General features: G+C 41.1%; 1 protein-coding gene across 6 annotated transcripts; it reads left to right on the plus strand.

Moving 5' to 3' along the window:
- The first annotated feature begins 268 nt into the window (after positions 1 to 268).
- LOC117557727 (cytochrome P450 4B1-like) lies at positions 269 to 13,898 on the plus strand. Of its 6 annotated transcripts, none has more exons than XM_034233707.1 (13): positions 269 to 285; positions 8,045 to 8,248; positions 9,079 to 9,223; positions 9,408 to 9,452; positions 9,555 to 9,682; positions 9,943 to 10,067; positions 10,157 to 10,311; positions 10,471 to 10,577; positions 11,234 to 11,424; positions 11,506 to 11,639; positions 11,912 to 11,976; positions 12,792 to 12,874; positions 13,182 to 13,898. In XM_034233707.1, exons 1-13 carry the CDS (start codon positions 283 to 285, stop codon positions 13,351 to 13,353), a joined length of 1,557 nt encoding a protein of 518 aa, XP_034089598.1. In that variant the 5' UTR covers positions 269 to 282; the 3' UTR covers positions 13,354 to 13,898. The 6 variants fall into 6 exon arrangements, with proteins under 6 accessions (XP_034089598.1, XP_034089590.1, XP_034089601.1 ...); XM_034233710.1 differs by lacking the exon at positions 269 to 285 and adding an exon at positions 506 to 541; XM_034233732.1 differs by lacking the exons at positions 269 to 285; positions 8,045 to 8,248 and adding an exon at positions 507 to 541 and having other exon boundaries at positions 9,180 to 9,223.
- Positions 13,899 to 15,111: the final 1,213 nt, after the last annotated feature.

A 15,111-nucleotide genomic window follows, 5' to 3' on the forward strand; every position in this document is an offset into this window, starting at 1 on the left:
CATACAGATTGCTTGTTTACAATTTTCATTTTAGATTTCGTTCTAATACATCCTAACCGGACATTTAAGACATACCAAGTCTACAGATATACAGTTAGTAACAGAGTCTAAAATGCGAGTATATACATATATACGCGCGTGAAAAGTTTCTGGCACTTTGGGGCGGAGCCACTGGACTTTGATTGACAGCTGCCAGGAAACCCGGGGTTGCCAGGTTTGATAAATGCCTGAACTGCCAAGAGCCGAGCAGTGACGGCAGCCAAATCAGTTGGACGAGATTGAATGGTAAAGTTGTCCATAAAAAACTATTATATTCGTAAAGTGTACAGCTAATATATATATATATATATATATATATATATATATATATATATATATATATATATATATATATATATATGATTCTGTTTTCTTCAAGGTTGTGTCTTCCTGGTCGAATGTACTTATTGTAAGTCGCTTTGGATACAAGCGTCAGCTAAATGCAATGTAATGTGTGCATCTGGACCCGGTGACGACATTACCTATTGACGCAGCAACCACTGTAAGTTATATTCTTGTTTAATTAGACTTCTCGGTTTCATTTATTCGACTCTGTATAATTGTTACTGTAGCTTAAACGGCTAAATCGCTTTTGAGAGATTTTAAATCTCAGATCTGCTCAGGCAAAACCTGCTTTACAGGTCTCAGCACTCAAGCCTGCATTATTAACATAGGCAGGGCCAGTCTATTGATTGCGTGAAGTAGAACCGCGTGACTCAGTCATCCTTTAGCTCAAAAAGCATTTAAATACCGCATTTAGAAACTGATGAACTCAGTGTGCATCTGGACCCGGTGACGACATTACCTATTGACGCAGCAACCACTGTAAGTTATATTCTTGTTTAATTAGACTTCTCGGTTTCATTTATTCGACTCTGTATAATTGTTACTGTAGCTTAAACGGCTAAATCGCTTTTGAGAGATTTTAAATCTCAGATCTGCTCAGGCGAAACCTGCTTTACAGGTCTCAGCACTCAAGCCTGCATTATTAACATAGGCAGGGCCAGTCTATTGATTGCGTGAAGTAGAACCGCGTGACTCAGTCATCCTTTAGCTCAAAAAGCATTTAAATACCGCATTTAGAAACTGATGAACTCAGTGTGCATCTGGACCCGGTGACGACATTACCTATTGACGCAGCAACCACTGTAAGTTATATTCTTGTTTAATTAGACTTCTCGGTTTCATTTATTCGACTCTGTATAATTGTTACTGTAGCTTAAACGGCTAATCGCTAAAGGACTCTTGAGTGTTTAACTTTAGATAGTTTACTTTGTCTAAGTTCTCAGTGGGTCTCAAACGGTTTGGTCACCATTTATAACACATATTTCCATTTGAGAGGGTAGTGATTAGTAAAATATGTATGAATAAAACAAAATAAAAAAAGTTAAAGGTAGGTTTGAGAAACCGGCTCGAGATACACTTTTTGTTATATTCCATGGAATGCTCTTAACATCCCGATAGCAATGAATATCTGAAGTGCTTTGACAAAAAATCCATAAAAAATGTTGTGGAAGCCGTAATAATAAAAGTACGACCAATCATTTTAGCCGGCCAGGCTAAAGTAACTAGATGGCCTACCTGCCTGTCAGCCTTCCATCTGTGCACAATCTGTACTCGAGTGCCGATTTTCGGGACTCGTGACTCGACTCGGACTCGCGCACTGATTGACGCGACTCGGACTTGGACTTGTGAATTATCGCGTACGCTGACTTGGAATCGGACTTGTGAATGTTTCCCCCCACGATGACTCGGACTCGACTTGTACAATGACGCTCTGACTTGGACTCGTGAATGTTTCCCCCCACGATGACTCGGACTCGACTTGTACATTGACGCTCTGACTTGGACTCGGACTCGAGCAAGTTTTCTCTGGAGTCTGATGTCCTCTATCCTGTGCACCTGCGAGGCAAGTTCACGTACTAGGCCCCGCTATTCCAGTCTAGAGATGTCTAGAGACACACCCTGCATCGTGCTGTATGCTTTCACACATTCTGCTTCCACATTGGAAAAGAGCAGTGTTGGGACTAACGCGTTACAAACTACCAGTAGCGTGGCGTGGGGGGAAAAATTAGGGGAAGCCAATAATACGTCCTTTCTTTTGGGTCGGGGGTGTGGTGGTCAATGTAATAATGTAACCAGATGAGTGATTACAGCACCCGGTATCATTTTACACACAGATGCAGGACTTACACACGCCTGTTATCTATCTAACCGACAGGTTAGATAGACGCACTCTCCAGCCCAAACTCTAATAAGCATTCATTCACAAACTAAATCAGGAGACCTTTAACGTTTTACGTCCGATTCGCTCCTTTTTTCCTCGCTGTACACAGCTCCAGTTTGGGCATCGGCCTGTCATCGGATTGTATTTGTTGTTGCTGCTGTAGCGGAAGTTTAGTACAATTATTTGTTGATTAAATACTCCAAATCTCCACCCTCCATAATTGCACTTGCTTCAGTTGCTTGCTACTTTCTAACGGCGGTGAGAGTGGTGCAGTGACGCTATCTATCTTCTATCGATTAGATTTATGATTAGAAAATTATAAAAGTAAGGTAGACATTGCATTTATCTAACAGGTTCGTTTTCCACTGACCTTATTTCGAGCTATTTTCCTAAATCCTATGGAGAAATCCCGTTGCTTTTATGTCGAGGGAAACATGAGGGAAACCGAGCGCAGCTTACTTCCGGATTTTAGGACGCGTCACTGCAACACTAAATTGATGCGATTTGATTGGATTGTGAGGCAAGGGAAGCCAGCCGCCTTTGGCTTTCCTTGGCATGGTCCTGACCAATCACAGGTTGGCAGGGGCATCACGTGCAGAGTTGTGGCATGACCACCCAAACAGAAAGATATGGACACAAGATGTGTGAAAAAGTATTTAGACTCCTATCCATGTGAACATGATTTAAGTGGGGGGGACCTAACCTCCTCTAGTGGGGTCCGGGGGGCATGCTCCCCCGGGAAGATTTTTTTTAAATGTTGAAGTTAAAAGCATCAATCTGGTGCACTTTGAGAGCAACATTAGTAGATCTATGGATACATCTCTCAACACCCATATGAAACAGAACTGTAAGCAAATGTTCTTTTTCTTTATGGATATTTTACAAATCACTCCCCTTTCAAACTGTATTCTTGTTTATAATAACAACTTTTTTTTACTGTCATATAGTATTTTATACCTGTTTACTTTATTCTCTTATTTCTTTATAACTATAATGATCATATAAAGATGTGCCTTTACCTCGGTTGTAGAAAAAGCTTCTTATATTCGTTAGCATAGCTAGATAACCAGATGCTAATAACAACAAAGTTATTGACTGTATGATCAGTATGACAGATCGCCACTGGGCTTACAACTAAGACACAGCCACGCAAAAACTGCAGCATGTGTACGGCTCCTTAAGGGTACTGCAATTTTTGGAAGTGCCGGAGCGGAGCGGCGTTCTGGTGCTCCCCGTCAGAACTACACCCCTGTCAAACGAGACTTATACCACGTGATGACACGTTAGGCTTGTGTTGTGTTCAAGGACCCTGACCTTGGCCAGGAAAAACAGGCACTCACTTGTTTAATTATTTTGCGGTCTAGATTTCTTAAATGTTTTCCCGAGCAAACTCATGTCTAGCTCCGTTGTTTAGCTCGGTAGCATACACGCTAGGAACGCCAGCTATAATGTAATTACGTTTCCCGACTGACCGTACGGTAAATCACCTGGAGTATACTGTCTATGAGTATGTTGTGTGTGAATGCAGACATTCTCCATGTTTTGTGAAGCTATGCTCTGTGAAATGCCGCGCACACAGTAAAATACCGCCTCGAACATCTGAAGGAACAGTGTTAAAAATGTTAACCACTGACTTCGTCGTGGTTCTGCCCTCGGTAAAGCATGCATTGAACATTTCCCCTCACAAGACAGGAAACAGACCCTCTTTGGCATGACTAGATACAGTTTTGAACTGATACTGAGATTCCAACAGTATGCTAGGCTGGCAGAGGGTGCGGCCATAGCTCTGGGCGTGGCTACTGGGTGCTTCTACGACACAGCACCCAGGAAGTAAACAATGGAAAATGATGTTTCACCAACGAGGCGTTTTGGGGAGGTATTTTCTGTTTTCGAGTTTTACTCGCTACAGGGTGTACTTTGAGGGTTTTGACTCTGCAGACCGTTTACATGCATAAAAACCTTCATAACACACAAGGGGACGGGTAATAACCGGAAAAGCATGACATGTGTCCTTTAAGTTTTGATCCTTGAAGGGGGTGGAACGTTTTTTTTACCGCCATTACATGATATGCAAATTAGGCGATGACCTCATTTAGGGACTTCTGGTGACTTTTCGGACAGCCAATAGCTACTTTCCTTACTATAGAGTTGGCAACACTGCATACAGTGTTGCCAACTTGGCGATTTTCTCGTTAAATTTGGCGGATTTCCAAACCCTCCGGCGACTTATTTGTGTCAAAAGCGACTAACGACTAATCTAGCGATTTATAATGGTGTTATTAGCGACTTTTCTGGTGTTTGGAGACTCACATTGTTCTGCAGTTAACGAGCCGCGGGTGCTGCCGTGAGCCCCGCCTCCCTCCCATAGTACTCACAGGCGCTCAGACTGACAGTTGCCTGGCCGCAGCAGAGCTGCTGCTGCAGTCAGAGCAGAGAGGAGACAACCACACTCCCCCGCGTCGAGACTGCAAATGAATTGCGCATGCGCCAACTGCCAAGCCGTCCTGGTTTTGAGCGGGATTTAAATGTTGAATGTAAATGTTTCTTCACTCACTTTCACACTATACTAAATAACTGCCTTTGCTTTGCTTTGCCTCACACAGCCTCAGTCACTCAATCACCTCGTCCACTGTGTGTGTGCCTCTCTGTGACAAGCTAAACATCATGGCACAGTCTAAATTGTATTCTCAAAAATACAGAAAGGAGTGGGAATCAAACCCTGAGTATAAAGGATGGTTGAAGCCATTTATTGGAGATGACACACGGGCATACTGCCTTTATTGTAAGGGGGATTTCTATGCAAAACTGTCTGACATCAAGAAGCATGTTAAAACCCAAAAACATACTCAAAAGGCAAAGCCTTATGACAGTGCCACTCAAAGCAAGCTGCCATTATTTAAAACTAAAACAATTGACCCTGCAAAAAAGGCTGAAGCCATCATGGCTTTAGCTATGGCTGAACACTGTTCAATGCTGGCATGTGATCACATTGGGGAGGCATGTAAAGCTGCTTTCTCGGACTCCACTGCTGCTGAGCACTTCAAAATGCATCGGACAAAGTGCACCGAGATGATAAATGGTGTTCTAGCACCATACTTCCTGAAAAAGTTGGTCGCAGATGTGGGTGACCAGCGTTTCAGCCTCCTCCTTGATGAGTCCACTGATGTCAGTGTTTCTAAGTACCTGGGGGTTGTGATAAGGTACTTTAGTAACACAAAACAAACAATTGTCTCAACATTTCTGGGGCTTGTTCAGTTGGAGGGAGGAGATGCCAGATCTATAGCCCAAGCTCTTGTGGCTTTCCTGGAGAAGTGTTGTCTAAAAAAAGAGAAACTCCTGGGGATAGGGACTGATAATGCCTCAGTTATGACGGGGAATAAGAATGGGGTCCATAAAGTGCTGAAGGAGGAGTATGGCATCAAAGATCTGGTTCTTATTCGCTGTGTGTGTCATTCTCTGCAACTTGCTGTAACTCATGCTTCCAATGACACCCTCCCCCGTAGTGTGGAGTACTTGGTACGGGAGACCTATAACTGGTTTTCGGTGTCTCCAAAGCGCAGGGACGCCTATAAGGCCATATATGAGACCATCAACTGTGGGGAGCAGCCCTTCCAAATAACCAAGGTGTGTGCGACACGTTGGCTCTCCATTGAACCAGCGGTTACACGCATTTTGGACCAGTGGGAGGCGCTTAAACTGCATTTTGCAGTCACCAAGTCCAGTGAACACTGTTACATGGCTGAGGTTTTACACTCCATGTACAGTGATCCTCAGAACATTTTGTACCTCACTTTTTTGAAGTCGGTGCTGGGTGAGGTGCAGTTGGCGATCAAGGCTTTTGAGGGAGAGCAGGTGGATCCTTTGAAGCTACTTGACAGCTTGGTTAGCCTGATCAAGTCTGTGAGTAGCAGGGTGCTGAATCCACTTGCCAATATTGATGTTCTCAAAGAGCCAATTGATGGATACATCAGTCCCTCACCGTACCTTGGTTACCTTTTTGAGACCAAGGCAGCTGAGCTCCTTCTTGCGCCTGAGGAGAAGAACCAGGTCCGAAAGCGGTGTGTAGCCTTCACCATCTCCCTCACTCACGGGTTGAGGTTGAGACTGCCAGACAATATTGAGGCATTGCAGTACATGTTCGTTTTCAATGTAGAGAAAACTCTAAACCACAGTAAGAGCCTGGGAGAAATCGAAAAAAATAGCCAAGCTCCTTGGCTACTCTCCTGCAGATATAGACAAGATTGTCCAGCAGTGGCGTTCCATCCATCTGAGAAAGTGGAATGAAACAAAGAACACATTGGGCTTCTGGGTTGAGGTTTGGAAGTTCAGGGATGCAGCTGATAACAATCCATTTCATGAACTTACCATGGCTGCTGTGTCTGTGCTGTCCTTGCCACACTCGAATGCTGAAGTCGAGAGACTATTCAGCCAGATGAGTGTGGTAAAAAGCAAACTCAGAAACCGGATGTCCTTGCAGACCCTGAACTCCGTCCTTTATGTCCGATATGGTCTGAAGCTGTCTGGTGATGCTTGCTATGAGCACAAGCTGCCTGATGACGTTTTGCAGCTTTTTGGCACATCATCTGCTTACTCATTTAAGTCAGCTCCCTCAGTTGCTGAACCTGCCATAGAACACCTTGACCAAAATGATGACATGCTCTTTCTGTGAGCCAGCACAGTGTGAGTGGAGGGGGTCTGAAAAAAACCAACAACAAATGTTCAAGTTTTAGTGTATTGTAGGCTCCTAAGTGGAGCATATGGTTAGTAAACCCCAAAGAAAACTCTTTACATTTTTTTTAAAAAACGTTATAGTAATGGCAAAAATGTTCATGTTTTTCTCTGACTTGTTTCTCACTTAGGCACCTAAGTGGGGCATATGGTTTGTAAACCCCAAATAAAACTTTAAAAAAACGTAAGTAAAAAAAAAATGTAATAGTAATGGCAAAAGTGTTCATGTCTTTCTCTGACTTGTTTTATGCTCTTAAGTGGAGCATATGGTTAGAAAGTAAACCAAACTTAAGAAAACCCACACAAAAAAACTATAAAAGAAAAAAAAAATGAAAAAAACTTAAGTAACTCTGCCAGAGTGTCTCTTTTGGGTCACTTTGCCGGTCCCAAGCCCGGATAAAAGAAGAGGGTTGGATGTATAGCTAGCAATTCCACCATTGAATATTCTAGCATTTAACATTGGAACAAATGTGATTTATGTAATGCGGGTCAAGACAAACCATTAAAGTAATTAAATAATTGTTGAGATTAGGCGTATTTCAATGGCAAAAACAAAATAAAGATATAAAAAGAATCAACAGAAGAAAGGTAATTTGTAGTCCTAAACATGTTTTAAAAAAGAAAAGAGTACGAGCAAGAATTCTGAGTTATGTTCTGCTTAAGACGGGGAAGCAAAAAAGTAATTTTACCTTGCAGAATAGAGACATTTCTGATCTACTGTCGTCTAGATTTAACTCGGGTGGTTTCAAGTTTTGATCCCTGAAGAGTTGGGAACGTTTTTTGTATTCCCCTCTACCATGCTCTCTCCTACAGCCGCCATTACATGATATGCAAATTAGGCGATGACGTCATTTAGCGACTTCTGGCGACTTTTCGGACAGCCAATAGGCTAGCTACTTTCCTTACTATGGAGTTGGCAACACTGACTGCATAGTGGACGGGCCACATTCTCCACCCACATTCCTGTGGTTACATCACACACACACACACACACACACACACACACACACACACAAAACTGTGTTGTGTGAACCACTGTTCATCTTCAAGGAGGACGCAAGGATGGAGTCAACTGAGGGTTTCGTGAAGTATCAGTTGGGCTTACCCCACATGCACCACTTGATCGCGGTGCTCTGTGTTGTTGCCGTTGTTTATAAGTTGACAATCTTGCTCGCCCAAAGAAGAGCTGCGAAGCAAAGTATGGAATTGTTTCCAGGACCACCGTCGCACTGGCTCTTTGGACATCTAAAGGAGGTAACGTACGATGACTGCTCAGTGACGCAGAAGCAAGTGCAAGAAACAAGTAATAATAATAATGTATTATTAATGTAGGAGAAATACCACCTATAACAAAAGTCAGAGTCAGATTGTTTTGAGTTCATATACAAAATACTTGACTGAGCTCCTTGTAGTTTCTGGCATACAATGTATTTCTTATTGAAGTAGGGGAGACCTTTGACAGTTGCAACACTCTGTGCATTTCTCTCAGTTAATCAATGTGTTTGCTAACCACCAGTACCATTTTAAGATGATTAAATGTGACATATAATGTGTTTATTTGCATGGGAGAATAGTAATTTCAGCAGCAGATGTAGAATGTGTCTTCCTGTCCTCACTCTAGCATGTTTCTGATCAGAGGAATAAGAATGAATGCAACCACTGCAAGTCCACTGAGACAAATGTAACATTTGTGATATTGGGCTATAGAAATAAACATTGATTGATTGATTGATTGATTGATGAACCGTCCCTTTTTGCAGCGTCCCCAGTGTTGCAACTGTCAAAGGTCATCCCCAGTCTCATCATGTGCCAACAGACTCAGATTTGCAAAAAGAAAAGCCTGCGAAAAAAGGAAATTCAAAGCGTATTCATATGTTATTATTATTGGTGTTATTTAATTTGGGTTGTCCCTGATTTGAACTTCTTTACATTTATTTAAGTAACAATTTGGATGCAATTAAGGCTTAAACTTAGCAGTTGAGTACTAGTTTATAGAGCATCACAACTCAGGGGATAACTTTGTCCTCTTCAGGCTCCAGCATATTGGTTAAGCTTAACCTATGTTTTTATGTTTTTACTTTCAGTTTAAACAGGATGGATCGGACTTGAAAAAGATTGTGAAATGGGGACAGCAGTACCCTTATGCTTTCCCGATGTGGTTTGGTCCCCTTGTTTGTTTCCTCAGCATTCACCATCCAGACTATGTGAAAACTATATTGGCATCTACAGGTGTGTGAGCCATTGTTTTATATCTTTACTGAAGTCATAAACCTTTACAATGTAGCTGTTAAGTTACATTTTTACAATGCTTTTTACTACGTCGTATACATGTAGACTCATATTGGTTTATTATCTGCATTTCAATAAACAAAGGTCAATGTAACATAATCTGCAATTGTTTGTTTCGTAACAGAGCCAAAAGATAATATGGCATATACTTTTGTTAAGCCTTGGATTGGTAAGATTGCTTTTACTTTCTCCTACAGCATATTTTGGCTTACTGCACAGTATTTCCTGTTAAGATGCTTGCCTCGCTGACACATACTGCCTCTGTCTTCAGGTGATGGCTTATTGGTGTCTGAAGGTCAGAAGTGGTTTCGCCACAGAAGGCTCTTGACCCCAGGTTTCCATTATGAAGTTTTGAAACCCTACGTAAATCTGATGTCAGACTCTGTTAAAACCATGCTGGTACGTTAATGACAGTCTTTTTGTTTATAAAATCAGTGTCTGTTTTTTTTGCCAAGTTGCATTTCACATATTGTACAAGGAAAATGCTTTTGTGTAAAGTGCTATAATAAGTAGTCAATTGTGAAGTGATGTGGAGGAAATATAGGCTTAGGCTTTCCAGATGCTGCAGCTATTTTGTGTCAAAGTTGTTCCAGCTAAGTGTGTTGAAGGTTTTTCCACGTCCTGCTGAGACCTCACATCTGTTCTTTCACTGTTGCCAGGACAAATGGGAGAGTTATGCAAAAACCAATGAGTCCTTTGAATTGTTTAACCACGTGAGCCTTATGACACTGGACAGCATCATGAAGTGTGCGTTCAGCTACAACAGCAACTGTCAGACCGAGAGGCGAGTCCATACAAACGTTTTCCCGCCATTCACAATTACAGGTTTATGTTCTCAGTTGTCTGAACTGTTTGTCTACGTTCTTATTTCAGCGGAACAAATGAATACATCAAGGCAGTCTATGAGCTCAGTAATTTGATTAACCTGCGGTTCAGGACGTTTCCATACCACAATGACCTCATTTTCTACCTCAGCCCACATGGCTTCAGACTAAGAAAAGCATGCAAGGTGGCTCACAGTCACACAGGTAAGATGTTCACAGATATTACCTTCATCATGACAATCTAAAACTGAATTTAGCTTGCCCATACATCGAAATTGTATAGGTTCTAAACTGTAGGTTTATGGTTGCTGCATTTGAAGAGTTACTGGGGATATGCTCATTCATTATTCTCTTATTTTGAAGGGGAAGTCATACGAAAGAGGAAAGAAGCACTCAAGGAGGAGAACGAGCTGGATCGCGTACAGGGAAAGAGAAACGTGGACTTTCTGGACATCCTTCTCTTAGCGAGAGTATGTTATGTCTTATGTGCCATGTATTGAATTCACAAAATGAGACACTTCTGATCAATGAAAAAAACAACATACGTAAAAACTGCAATTGTCAAAGCAGTAAGCTCTCTATAGAGATAATTAATTAATAATCGTGATCATTTTAGTAATGAGATATTTAAAGCATGAACAGTCTTAAGTTGCCGCACATTAAAAAAGCGTAGTTGTGTCATGTTTATAACCTGAGATGATGCAAATATTATACTGTATGTGCTTAACCTGCAAGGGGCAAAACACTAGGGCAAAAGGAAACGCAGAAGGTTTTTCGAATGAGCATTGATATGCTGAGCATGAGGCCACTGGTACAAAGGCAACAGTCTGGTTATTTTACTCTTATGAGGGACTCTTGAGCAGCAACGTAAAAGTTATACATTCCTGTACATGTAATCAATATATATAATAAGCGAATCAAGGACACCTCTGTAACTCAGTAACTAACATGGCAATGATTCCTTTCTTTCCAAACAGAGTTGATCTGTAAAAGGAGCCAACAGACATTAGCTGTTTCTGTGCCAATTCCAATAGGCCTACAATTTGTACGGTTTTTAATTGGAGTAGTAGTGTCACATTAAGACATATGTTGATTACTCATGTTTTAAGTTTGCCTTTTATTTAAGGATGAGAACAAACAGGGTATGTCAGATGAAGATATACAAGCAGAAGTGGACACCTTCATGTTTGAGGGCCATGACACTACAGCCAGTGCCATGTCCTTCATCCTCTACTCTCTGGCCTGCCACCCAGAGTACCAGAAGATGTGCCGGGATGAGGTCCTTCAAGCCCTGGATGGCAAGGACACCATGGAGTGGTAGGCTTACATTTGAAAACAATGCAAATGTATCTCAGTGCTGCCAATTGTTGAACTAACACTTGTCTGTTTACTTTTTAGGGAGGATCTCAGTAAAATTCCATACACTACAATGTTCATAAAAGAGTCCCTCCGCCTTTACCCTCCGGTACCAGGAATGTCCAGAATCACCACCAAGACCATTACGTTTTTTGATGGAAGAACTTTGCCTGCAGGTTTGGCTTTAATGGTTATTTGCAGATGAATGTGAATAAAACACCATACAGTTGCATGCATCAAACGTGTATACCCTTTGGTAAAGGTTAACTTTTTAGTTAAGGATTAACAGTTATTTTTATTGAGTCAAGCTTGCACAAATGAACCTGTTAACCTTCATGGTTTGAATTATAGCAGCAGGTTTGCAAAATTGTCTCAAACATAATATATGAATTGTTTTCCCCTGCACAATCTCATTACAAATACATTTTTGTTTTGCTCTTATTTGTAGGGAGTCATATTGGAACAAGTGTGTATTCGCTTCACAGGAATGCAACTGTCTGGGAAAACCCTGAAGTAAGTAAAGAAGATCATTCTGTGGAAGCATTTTTAAATGTGTAAGCTCACATGTGCCCATAAAAGTAAACCTATGCTACTTGTACATAAAATGTTTTTAAATCATTTTTTTCATTTTCATTTAATCGTTTATTTGAATAGGGACAATGCACATTAATGAACACTTTAGACAAATAATGCTTCAAGTGTAAATATGCCAGATTTTAGCTTTGAGCTAATTTCCATCCATAGTCCCTGACATACAAGATATAAGAACATGACATTTGTAAACATAGCAACAAATAAATACATGATATGCAAAAGAGCAAGAGCAGCACACACAAGTATTTACCACATGGCAGTATACTATAGCAGCAACGACATATTAAAGGTGGGGTAGGTACGTTTGAGAAACCGGCTCGAGATACACTTTTTGTTATATTCCACGGAATGCTCTTAACATCCCGATAGCAATGAATATCTGAAATGCTTTGACAAGAAATCCATAAAGAAATGTCATCTGTGGAAGCCGTGGTACTGTAAAAAGCACGACCAATCATTTTAGCCGGCCCGGCTAAAGTAACTGGATGGCCTACCTGCCTGTCAGCCTTCCATCTGTGCACAAACTGATCTCGTGCCCTCATTGGTCATTGGCGTGTTCGTGTGTGTTGGAGGAGAGGCTCTGTGAGGAAGTGGCAGATTTTTTCCAGTTGTGTATTTTCAAATTCTAGCGCACTCGAGCTGGTTTCTCCAAAATTACCTACCCCACTTTTAAGTGCAAGAGATTGTGATTAATGCCACACTGGTGTTTGTTTTTCCATCTTGTGTCAACCCAGGTCTTTGACCCACTGCGTTTTCTCCCGGAGAATGTTTCCAAGAGGTCTCCTCACGCATTCGTGCCCTTCTCTGCTGGGCCAAGGTTTGTCCTCATATGATACCGTGTGACTAGCTCACTAAAAATATGGCTACAGCTAAGTTTACATTACAATACAATAGCCCTGCAGTAAAAACACATTTGGCAAACACGAAAGGCTTACTGAAAGGCTGTTGCCATATCTTCTTGTCCAACCTATTCCAATATTATGTAAATCAAAAATATATATATCATTTGGTATTGACTGTTCATCTGATTTACATAACCTTAAGTGCTGTCTTCCTATATGATGTTACTTTAAAGCTTAATTTGTCCCCATATTCCTCTCATTGGTGCTGTTTTCCTCTCTCAGAAACTGCATTGGTCAGAACTTTGCCATGAACGAGCTGAAAGTGTCAACAGCGCTGACACTGAAGAGATACCATCTGATCGAGGACCCGACGCAAACACCACAGATAGTTCCTCGACTGGTGCTTCGTTCACTTAATGGCCTCCACATCAAAATAAAACCTGTAGACCCATGAGTGAAAATGGAAATAACTGTTGAAAAAAAACCTGGGAAATAAATGACTCATAAGGGAACTTCTTCTATGATTTGACTCAACTTTTAAACTAACAAATAATCACAAACAGATACTAATGAAGTGATTAACTGTTAAGTATTTTATCAAGTGTCTAATGATTATTTACACTGGAACCTGTGTTAATGAGACATTTATCGCACTTTACATATAAAAGGAAGATGACTTTTGTGATCGTCAAAAGGAAAACCTAAGTAACATTTTTGTTTCACCATTTATAAATGCATCTCAACTGGTTTAGCTAAGCTTTGTACAGAGCACCTTGGCATTATGTAAATGTGTTCATGGAAGTGTTAGTGTGACCTTTAACAGGTCAGAGGCACTCTTATTGACATTGCACCCTTGTGCAACATTTCAGTTGATGTAATGTGGTGTAATCGTTCACATTGAATCATTACGTTTTCAAAATCAGCCATGTATTTTGATTCTTTAACTTTCCCGACTCCTCACGTTAAATATTTTTATAATAAAGCACTTTTTCCATTCCATTCATTCTCCATTTTTTTTAATCAAAAAGCAGGATAAATAAAACATTTGAAATGTGTAAAGAATTCATTGTTATACACATTGGATTCTTTAAATTATTTTATTGTTAATAAATAAAATGTTTTATTTTATGCTTTATTATTTATGGAAAGTAGCTGTCAGTAAAAAAAACAGAGAAAGCTATTCAGGCTTTTAGGGTTACATTTTGGCTTGGTGGAAGACTTGATAGCCATAAGGTGTAAACATTATCTTACGGAGCTTTTAAAATGCGTGTTTTCTTAATGGAATCGGATCGATCAGGCTAAACTAACCTGTAGCTGATCCGTCCACGCTCACAACAACGTCATACAGACATAAATAAAGCAGCGACTGTATTCACCATGACATAGACAGTCTGTGTTTTGTATGTGTTTAACTTTTGTCCCGTTTCTGAACAGATATCAGGAGCTGTGAGCTCTGAGTGTGTGCTAACAGCTAACGGCTGATGTGTTGGGCCAATCACGAAGCGTCATTTCTTGACTGGCAGCAAAAACAACCAATCACAGCAGTGCTTCTCTGGCTGGCTCTGTCCAATCACAAACAAGAAGTGTTCTCCCTAAGGAATACCCTTTCCGTCCAATGTGAAATGCTGTGGCGTTTTGTGAAATGCTGTTGTGTTTTGTGAAATGCTGTTGTGTTTTGTGAAATGCTGTTGTGTTTTGTGAAATGCTGTTGTGTTTTGTGAAATGCTGTTGTGTTTTGTGAAATGCTGTAGCGTTTTCTGAAATGCTGTGGCGTTTTGTGAAATGCTGTTGTGTTTTGTGAAATGCTGTGGTGTTTTCTGAAATGCTGTAGTGTCTTGCACTTCAGGGCCACCGTAGATATAGGCCTAAAGTATGAAAACGGTAAGCAGTGCAAGTATAGTATAAAATATATAGATATTAATTTCATGATGATAAACATTGTGGAACAATGATGAAAAATGGGAATGGATGTGGCGACGTAAAACTGACACAAAACAACAACAAACTTTTGCCGAGCCAATTGGAGAGTTTCATCAGCAGCACGGGGTAAAAACCACCAATGAGCGCTCAGCTGGAGTCGTTTCCCATCAAGCATTTCGCTTCCGCAGCCCGTGGAGAGGAACTGCGCCGCCTCGCCGCGCCTCGCTCTCAAGGCAATATGGTCTAGCTGCGGCCGCGGCCAGTACACGGCGGTGTCGGTACCAGATATGTT

This window comes from Gymnodraco acuticeps, unplaced genomic scaffold (genome assembly GCF_902827175.1).
Source record: "Gymnodraco acuticeps unplaced genomic scaffold, fGymAcu1.1, whole genome shotgun sequence".
Taxonomy (NCBI): domain Eukaryota; kingdom Metazoa; phylum Chordata; class Actinopteri; order Perciformes; family Bathydraconidae; genus Gymnodraco; species Gymnodraco acuticeps.

Excerpts from the sequence above, each read along its gene's own strand:
- LOC117557727 (XM_034233699.1), top strand. The coding sequence starts at position 4,931 with ATGGCACAGTCTAAATTGTATTCTCAAAAATACAGAAAGGAGTGGGAA.